This window comes from Cyprinus carpio, chromosome B16 (assembly GCF_018340385.1).
Source record: "Cyprinus carpio isolate SPL01 chromosome B16, ASM1834038v1, whole genome shotgun sequence".
NCBI lineage: Eukaryota > Metazoa > Chordata > Actinopteri > Cypriniformes > Cyprinidae > Cyprinus > Cyprinus carpio.
In genome coordinates, this window is record NC_056612.1 from 1,469,679 (window position 1) to 1,479,668 (window position 9,990).

General features: G+C 38.1%; 1 protein-coding gene across 2 annotated transcripts; it reads left to right on the plus strand.

Moving 5' to 3' along the window:
- Positions 1 to 2,662: 2,662 nt before the first annotated feature.
- Positions 2,663 to 7,057, plus strand: LOC109100776 (iroquois-class homeodomain protein irx-1-like). 2 transcript variants are annotated; one of them, XM_042740268.1, is made up of 4 exons: positions 2,671 to 3,138; positions 4,611 to 5,544; positions 5,797 to 5,869; positions 6,706 to 7,057. In XM_042740268.1, exons 1-4 carry the CDS (start codon positions 2,902 to 2,904, stop codon positions 6,761 to 6,763), a joined length of 1,302 nt encoding a protein of 433 aa, XP_042596202.1. In that variant the 5' UTR covers positions 2,671 to 2,901; the 3' UTR covers positions 6,764 to 7,057. The 2 variants fall into 2 exon arrangements, with proteins under 2 accessions (XP_042596201.1, XP_042596202.1); XM_042740267.1 differs by lacking the exon at positions 5,797 to 5,869 and having other exon boundaries at positions 2,663 to 3,138.
- The last annotated feature ends 2,933 nt before the right edge of the window (positions 7,058 to 9,990 follow it).

Sequence of the window (9,990 nt, forward strand, 5' to 3'; positions counted from 1 at the left end):
TTTTGAAATGGTTTAAAAGTCTAAAAAATAAAAAAAAAAAAAAAAAATTCTCTTTTGTAGTTTTATATTAGTATTATTTATGAACATTTAGTTATATTTCTAGTTTTCTCTCAGGTTGGTTTATGAATATTTAGTTATTGTGATTAATGTTATGATAAGCTTGGGTTTGCTATTTATATGACAGAAGAAGAGCAGAAAAATAAGAGCTTGCTTAAGGGCATGTGTACTAGTGTACTTTCCATAATTTATAGATATGTGAGTATACGTGCACGCATTTCATTGCAAACACATGCATAGTAGGCTATAATTTTCATCTTGCACAGATATAGAGAAAAAAACTATATATATATATATATATATATATATAATATCTATATATATATATCTATATATATATATATATATAATTAGTATTTATAAGAAAAAAAATGCATAATTAGGTTTTTTAGAAACCTGTCTTAAACAGAGGCGAACATGCTACAGGTATCCAGTGAAGTTGCACTGTTCTCTCGCTGTTGCTATTGCAGGCAAAGTGATAATGGGACTTTAACAAGCCCCATAAATCAGTTAAGTGTGAACGTGCTTTATTGCGAATGGATTGCACGTGCCTTTGTTTGACGAGGGTCAAACATCAACCCCTTTACAATTACTTTCCCTATTTACCCGAAAAAAAGGAAACTTGATATTCACCCTCAAAAAAGACAGAAAAAAACATAATAAAATAAATTATTATATATTTATTATTATTTGCAGTAAATATTATATTAATAAAATAAAAGTAACCATATTGGCCTATATATATATATATATATATATATATATATATATATATATATATATATATATATATATATATATAATCTAAAGGAATAAAATGTCAAAAGTGAATGTTTAAATAAGAAGTAACTGAACACGCCTAACTTTTTTTCTACAGCATTTCTCAAGATTGAATGTCCTTTCCTAACGTCTCTGTCTCCATCGTTTGGAGATATTTTCAGTGTCATATCTGCATGATCTTCAGCTCTGCGCGTTTCCAGCGGGTTATCACCAGTGCCATTCCTCCTTCTGTCTGATGTGTTCCTCTGATTGGCATCAGTGCCCTCAGATATTTTCAACAGATCCTCCACTCGCGGCCATCTGGGGCAGATCACAATCACTGGCTTCATCTGAGCCGTTAAAGTATTAAATCCACTATATCCTTTCAGCGAGCACAACTTTAGAAGCGCTTGAGCAGCGACCCCACGACAGAACGAGTCCCGCACAAATCAAGAGCGAGCAGCTCGCTTACAGGAAAACAATGTCTCGAATGAATTGTAATAATAATAAAAAAAAAAAATACAATTTATTTGCAACTTTAATTTAGTTAATAATAATAATAGCCTAATATTTACATTAAATAAATAAAAGATTACGATGCAAAATTAAACCGTTTCGAAAATCACATTTTGTAAACTAATCTGTCAATTTTATCCCGTTTCTGAAAAGTATCAGCACGTGGCATGTTTATTATACGTTGCATATATTAAGCAAAGACAGTTCATTATTATTAGTGGGAGGTATTCCGGTAAAGATGTGGTGGGATTAGTGAGATTATTGTTGCCGCACACATTAAATCACAAACTGTTAGACCACAGGCGATGCCTTTATCTGTCGTGACTATTATTAGTGGTATTAATAATTTTGTTGGTTTGTGGCTAAATGGCGCTCGTGTGCATGTTAATGAAGTGCTCGCGATTATTCACGACATCACCTCGTTCAGTATTTAACAATGAAACATAAATACAAAGTCCCCAATGCCCCCACCCCCGTGTGTATGCTTGTAAGTGCCTCTGGGTTATAGGTGTGTGTGTGTGTGTGTGTGTGAGGGAGAGAGAGAGAGAGAGAGAGAGAGAGAGAGAGAGAGAGAGAGAGAGAGAGAGAGACAGAGAGAAAGGGGGAAGGAATGGAAGAGAAAGACATGTTATAATGTTTTAGAGACTGTTTAACACACTTTTTCTGCCCTGATTGCCAATATCGAGAACAATTAATTAATCTGTTCTAACAAATAAATAAATAAATAAATAAATAAATAAAAAACCTGCATATGCTATAATTCGCATAATTAAAGCCTGCACGATTGGTTAAAAGTCGTTTGGAAGTTCATGCATTATAAACTGCATTTATGTCAGTAGAAGAAAAGAAAAAAAAAATCATGAGGTTTAGCGTATGGAAATACACATCTTTAATTATTTAAGCTCACTCCAAGAAAACAGTAAGGCCAGTGTTTCATTTGAATAATTCAATTCAGAGAATGATTTTTACCAAATGTGTATAATCCCGTACGCAATATTAGCAATCTAAAAAAAAAAAAGCACCTCGAAAAGAACACAGCTATTTGATCGTCAATACCTTATGAAGATCAGTGTCATCGCGAGTGCTGCTTTAATTCTCCAGTGTTTATAAGAATTATATGAGCCATTCAAATAAGTTCCGCGTGCCTATCAGTTCATGTCCCCAGTGCTGGGCAGCTGTAAAATCGTGTAGACAGGTTGTCACACTACAGTGAATGGATTCTAATGCTAAACATTTAACATTCAATCCTCCAAACAGTGCAAAAGTGGCCCTGGCCAATGCACTAACCACATGCGCCAACGAGGAGGAGCCTGGGACGCCAATCAAAGCATCAACTTCAAATTGTATCTGAGAGATCAGCCCAGGACCTAGGGGCAGAGACATCAGTTGGAGCTCAATTGTTGATCTGATCACATCCGACGGACTTGCTGCAAAAGAGAAGCTGAGATTTAAAGACGAGCGTTTCGCATTCTCACTCTGTGCTTCTCGAGAGAGAGAAACTCTTTCACTTCTTGCTTTGGTGGGCTATTTGCTTTTTGCCTCGTTTTGGCTTGCGACGTGGCGAAGGAGATGTCTTTCCCCCAGCTGGGTTACCCGCAGTATTTAAGTGCCTCCCAGGCGGTGTACGGAGGCGATCGGCCGGGAGTGCTGACTCCGTCGTCCCGCGGAGGGAGCGCTGAGATCGGGGGGAGCGCGTCGGCGGCCGCCGCTGCCGTGTCCTCGGTGCTGGGCATGTACCCCTACGCACACAACTACAGCGCCTTTCTGCCTTACACCAGCGCCGATCTGGCTCTTTTCTCCCAGATGGTAAGAAAAACAGATGTACTTTCACGAAAGCTCGCTTTTGTTTTGCCCTTTATTGCTCTTATCCTGCGAACGTCCTGTAGATGATCGCCAAACATTTTTGGGAGATTGCCGCACATGCTTGGCTAATGTAATTTAAGCTTGCACTGTGCATGGGAAGTTTGTCTTAAAATGACATTATGGATTTGGAACGCATAAAATTCATAATAGCCTACCAGCAATTTTTCTTTTCTTTCTTTTTTTTTTTTTTTTTTTTTTTCTTCCAAACGCCAAAAAAAAAAAAAAAAAGTTTTATCATGGCTCAGGTTTTGAGTTGAAGAACATTTGTTCGGGTTGGCCAAATTTCTAATTTTTAAAACGCGCTATAATTCTTCCTAAGCTTAATTTTTCATTTAATAATTCGTTTAAATTGTTTCGATCTAGATTTTTTAATGTTCGCGATGTAAAACAATCTACAACGAATTATTGTTTGAAACGGTCCTGCTGGCTCAGAAACTGCTTTACACTTTATTAGGCTACCTCATGCTTTCTCTAAATTATATAATGATAAAAATAATAATTGCAATAATTATAAAAGGGGGGAAAGAGTTGATGTTGTTGAAACGTGATGCTTTACAGAAGAATCCCGTAGCATTATAATAATAATATTGAAAGCGAAAGTTATAAATCAACTGTGCCATGCTAACCTACAATAAATTAATTTCAAATCGCGTGCATGGATCTCCTTTCCACGGAAAATTAATTTAAAATTATATATATATATATATTATATATATAATTTAGTTCTTAGGGAGAAAAAAAAATCGAAATACTTTTCGAATTTCTGCTTTTTTGTTGACCAGACTATATATCACCGTAGTATATTTACGTAGTTTGTTGTATAACGTTATATAAATAAAAATAATAATACTGACAATAGGCTATAAGGCCTGTACGTCGCGAGCGAGCCTTACATGGAACATACACTTAATTATAGGCTCGAAATAATGCGATCACGGTGACCATCCTTGTCCGGGATTTTTTTTTTTTTTTTTTTTTTCTAATTTTTCAGAATGTCATTCTAATTAAGTTTGGGATAATATTTAGGCTATGTTGTGCGTTATCACTATCTGTGGCCTAGCTTCTTTTCTCTCTCCCTCTCTCTCTCTCTCTCTCTTCTTTCTTTTTACAGAACAAATACTGGTCAAATGTCAAAACAAACGTTAGTTATAAAATATCGGCAAATAAAACAATATTCCCAGCAAAAAAAAAAAAAAAAAAAAAAAAAAAAAAAAAAAAAAAACACAACTCGGTCAAGTTTTCTGGAAGAGACCAGATTGAAATAGGAAGAGATTATTGATAATTTAGAGAAAGTAAAAATTCGATATGGATTTACAGCATATTCCCGAATTCATTTGTCGCGTTGTAGTGTGTAACAAATCCCATGTAGTGATTTTTATAATTATTATTATTTTCCTTGTCGATCTCATTTGCAGGGCTCTCAGTACGATTTAAAAGACAGTCCTGGCGTGCACCCCGCCAGCTTCGCTGCCCACACGAGCCCGGCCTTCTACCCCTACGGTCAGTTCCAGTACGGAGACCCCTCGAGGCCCAAGAACGCCACGCGGAGCACCAGCACTCTGAAGGCCTGGCTCAACGAGCACAGGAAGAACCCCTACCCCACCAAAGGAGAGAAGATCATGCTGGCAATCATCACCAAGATGACCCTCACGCAGGTGTCCACCTGGTTCGCCAACGCCAGAAGAAGACTCAAGAAGGAGAACAAGGTGACATGGGGCAGAAGTAAAGAGGACGAAGACGCCAACATTTTTGGGAGCGACAACGAGGGGGACGCCGAGAAGAACGAAGACGAGGAGGAAATAGATTTGGAGAGCATAGATATCGACAAGATCGACGACAACGACGGAGATCAAAGCAACGAGGAGGACGAGGAGAAGCGCGGGGAGCTCGAGGCCTTCGAGAAATCCAAATCCGACGCCATTTCCGGCAGCAAAGAGCCGTCGGACGGAAACAACAACAACAACAAATGGGTTCTGTCGCCGGGTCGCCAGGGAGGTTTTCCAGTTCCGCTTAGCAATAAGCCCAAAATATGGTCGTTGGCAGAAACCGCGACCAGTCCCGATAGCTTGCAGAAGCCTACGTCACCCTCGGTTCCCGCCACTCACCCTGCCTTCCTGCCGAGCCACGGACTGTACACGTGCCAGATCGGGAAGTTCCACAACTGGACCAATGGCGCGTTTCTGGGCCAGAACTCCCTGCTGAACGTGCGGTCGTTCCTGGGCGTCAGTCAGCATCACCACAATCACCCGGTCCACTCACAGCAGCAGCAGCAGCAGCACTCGTCGGCGGTGGCGATGGCAGCCGTGAACAGTGAGAAGGCGCCAGAGGACCTGAGTCCGAAACACATAGGTATGCGTGAATCCCGTTCGGCCTGTGCATGCAGAACACACGTGACCCACATGGCGGCAACGACATTTTAAATGTTGCTATTCTTTTTCTTCTTCTTGCTGTTGCTATTTTTTTATGAATTTTTCCCCCTCAGTGTCCTGGCCTATAACACATAATAAAATAAAAACAAATCTGTAGCCTACAATAAATGCTGCGCAAATTCCAATTCCAGTCAATCTAATTCCAACGTTTTGATTTGTTTTTAAACCTCAGATCGGGAACATGTCCTCAGAAATGAATCACCAACGCAACCTTTAAAGTCATCCTTTCGTCCTCTTCACGACAGGTAAATTTGCATTATATTCTTCTTATTTTTCTTTCTATTATTATTATTATTATTATTATTATTATTATTATTATTATTATTATTATTAGCAGCAGCAGCTGGGTATCATTATAAGAGATGAAATGCATCGAACGGCTGTTTTTATTTATTTATTTTTTAACCCGCTTATCGGAGAACGACTCTTGGGATAAAGCTATTTCCTAGCAGACAGCAGAGAAAAATCTGCGCTTAGCGCTTATAATAAATAGTTGTGCTTTTCCTGGTGACAAAAGGCCACGGTTTCCCCTCCCCACACACACTCTGTGTCTCTCAGGAGAATAACTACTTATCAAGTCACCGAGGCTGTGTGCCTTTCCTAAAGACCCTTGGGGGAAACTGAACCTCGGGGGAGCAGTCGTGCTCAAACTTTCCCCTTTTAAGTGCCACAATTTCAGCAGGCTCGTTTCCAGGGTTTTGCTGAGTTGACTTATGGTTATTATTTATTTCCTGCATAAAATACGCGCCAGTGGATTTTGCTGTGAATCGCCATGTTGTACTGAAAGTCTTAGATCGAAAAAAAATATGGATGGGAAATAATTGATTGCACGGTTACCATTTCATAAAACAAAATGTCCAATGGTCTTAAAGCTGTACACATTATCGTTTGATATATATATATATATATATATGATATGTGATATAATGTGTGTGTGTGTGTGTGTAATGATCGGTTTTCATGTATTTATTTTTTATATATTGTGACTTGTGGTTAATTGTGTAATTGGTCCGTGTTTAAAACTTCAAGCTGTTGTTGTGAAGGCAGGACATTTTATTTCTCTCTCTGTCTGTCTCCACAGCCCCAGAAACCAGCAGGAATCGACACAGAGGGTCCTCACAGCTCTCTCTTCCGCTTGATCAAGACATTTGCACCGCACACAGGACTGAAGGCACTCATAAAGGGACAATGAACACTAAAGCAGTTCAGCATAGCATTCAGTTACTCTAAAACAAATGGCCGAGTTTGATTAGCGCGCGCTGGAGTTGTACATAAAGACACCTGTGATCCCTTCCCTACCGTGGGACATTGCTAGGCTTATTTTGTCTTCATGTGTTGGTGTTTTCCTTTAAGGTGACCCACATTTGTAAATAGCGAGTTGACGGAGTTTGTTCAGATCATATATTTTTGTCTAATAAACTAAATGAATTATAGACAAATTCGAAGTACTTTTTTGAGGGGTTGTGTGGGTTGGTTCGTTTTCTGAAGGGGTTTTAGTGAAGTTACACCATTCATTTTTCTTTTTGTCTTTTGAATTTTATTATTATTATTTGAATACATCATAAGGTAACTGTATGGTTAATGATCGCCGATAATACTAACGAATGCTCTTAAAAGTGAAGAGGGAAACGCTGGTCGGTTGTTTAGCTTGCATGAGGCCCAGAATGGATCTCCAGATATTTTGCGGGAGTGTTCAAATTCAATTGTTAAATGGAGCTGGCTGCAAATGCATTGAGGTGCTAATAAGAGACCAGATGGCTGCTGGCGGCGGAGGATGGATGGAAGGAGGTGGGTGTGTATTTAATTAATTAATGTTGTGGGGACGTGTTGTGAAAAAATAATATGGTTGGTTTATAATCTGTCAGAGGGGAGAGAGAGAAAAAAAAAGAAACGATAATAAATTATTAATTTGTTGAGGAGAGTGACATTCAGTTCAGAGGCAGTGTGTGGATTGAGGTCTTTCTGCGTCATCAGCATGAGACACTAGCGCTCGCATTGCTTACAATGTGTGATCTTATTGTTTTAAATTCTTAACATAATTGTTGTTTTTAATTTTATAAAATTTAGTTTTGAAGTTTTAGATTGAAATATAAACGATTGTTAAACAGGATGTGTTATCTTTTTTTTTTTTTTTTTTTATATTTTTTAAATTAAATGTTTGAAGTTAACTGTTTATTGTTATATAATTATTTTTCATAAATTTATAATAGATTAATAAACGAACAAACATGTAATTACATGTAATTAAAAAGTAGTCTGTCTGTTCAAATGGTGACCACAGAAGCTGCACACAAAAGTGAATGATATCGAGTGATATGCAGCTGTTTTGACAATCACAGGTTGTGATTTTGCATGGCATTGTCAGTTAGATTTAGGCTGTATGTATATTTGCTTTTTCCATTCAAAACTCGTTTTGATGCAAGAATATGCCGTATTTAAAGCGTAAATTAAAGCTTGCAGCGACCTCTGTAGATTGGTAGAGTCATTACAGCTGCTAAACATGGAAACAGACAGGAGGAATTCATAAAATCAAAAAAAAAAAAAAAAAAAAAAAAAAAAAATCCATGAAACTACAGACAGCATTTCACATGAGAAAATGATCAAATATTTGAATCTATAGCCCTTTTAAATACTGAATAGTTGACCAAGACAGTATTGTATAATATATAATAGGCTATTCCAATTACATTACCAAAAAGACCCGTTTACGTAATTCAAGCACTAAAATAATCAATGTGTTTTACATTTCAGTCCACAAAATTGAAACATCCAACAATAATAGTAAGACTAAATTAAAACAGTTTGAAAACTTCAAAACATTCAACGAGGATTTTATGCGATTTGAAAATCGAATCTCAGATGTGTTTTGTTAGTGAAAAAAATAAATTATATATATATATATATATATATATATATATAATCTTGTAAAGTATTTCTTATTTATGTTATATTTGTAGCATTAAACAACATAAAAAATAATAACGAAAAACATATTATTATGACATGTTTTAGTTCATTTTCGGCATTATTTAGCAATGAATAAATCAATGTCAGCAGATACTTATGCTCTGTATGTATTATTATAATTATTGCATTTATTAAAACGCTCTACTTCAAATACAGTTCGAATGAATTATCACATTTTCTCTATTTTAAAGGAAAAATACACTAGGCGCATAAAAATGTTAACCAGAATCCGGCTTAAACAAATTGTAATTGCTAGTAGGCTAATACTACTACTACTAATAATAACATTGATAACAATAATAATAATTCTCCCTTGTTAAAATGGATCGAGATTAAATCAGGGCAGGTGCGCTCTCCTCGTTATTTCGTCTTCATCTCGTTTCGCAGCTCGGTGTGGTTGAAAAGCAATAAGCTCCCGGTGTTTCATTTCTATCTTTTGTCCTGAACTAGCATGGGGCTCGAGCTGGAGGCCATCGGGCCGGGATTCGCTAATGCGCACGCAATTACTCATTCTGTACTTGATGTACTGTCAATTGTCTAACGAGAAATAAACGGGTCTGGAACCCATAATTACTCTGACACTTCCAGCTCCTCTCACACCCGCCCCGGGCGATAAACCACAGCCAAAAAAAAAAAAAAAAAAAACACCTAACAGAATGAAGCCAAATGTAAGCGCGAGAGAAAAATCTCAATAATCGTTTAAATCATTATCATAATCTTATTTGAAAGACACAGATAATGGTGTGCGCTGTGGTGACATAAAAGCCATGCAATAAATAATGCAGCAGTGCACTGTATCCTTGCACAGGAACTGTTGCTCCAGTATAGTGTGAGAGATCCTCTCCCAGGATGCCTGTTTCTCTGTCACAGTGTAACACACAGAGAGAGAGAGGTGAACAGGGAGGAAAGTTTATCACTGTCGTGTCTTTTTGGCAGAAACAGGTCATTGGTTTCTACAGCACAAATGCCCCCTTCATCCACCCCCACCATCAGCACCGCCCCACGCTGTTGTCTTTTTGAAGATGCCGCCAGTATCTCTGAAGAACTAATCCATTTATCTAGTTTCATGAGAGCACTGGGTGAATAACTTCAACAATGGCCGGCCCTGCTGGGAGCTGCGAGTCGGGGAGTCCAGGAGTCACTCACATCCACACTTGCCCTACACCATCTTATGGTCTGACTATACTCCGCTGTTCCTGCTCTCTAAAACAACAATAGAGGGGGAATGGGACGGATAACTTGGTCATCGTCTTTTCATCTCAGGAGCGATGGGTTGCTGTTGAACATGCCACTGGATGAGGCTGGGCCTCAGAGAGAGAGAGAGAGAGAGAGAGAGAGAGAGAGAGAGAGAGAGCACAAATAACAACAAGGGACAACTGCTAGTGAAGACTGCTATGGC

What these genes read in the sequence shown, in the direction of transcription:
- LOC109100776 (XM_042740267.1), top strand. Translation starts at nt 2,902, where the DNA reads ATGTCTTTCCCCCAGCTGGGTTACCCGCAGTATTTAAGTGCCTCCCAG. An exon ending in TGGCTCTTTTCTCCCAGATG is followed by an intron (nt 3,139 to 4,610) that starts GTAAGAAAAACA and finishes TCTCATTTGCAG; the next exon opens with GGCTCTCAGTACGATTTAAA. An exon ending in CCTGAGTCCGAAACACATAG is followed by an intron (nt 5,545 to 6,705) that starts GTATGCGTGAAT and finishes CTGTCTCCACAG; the next exon opens with CCCCAGAAACCAGCAGGAAT.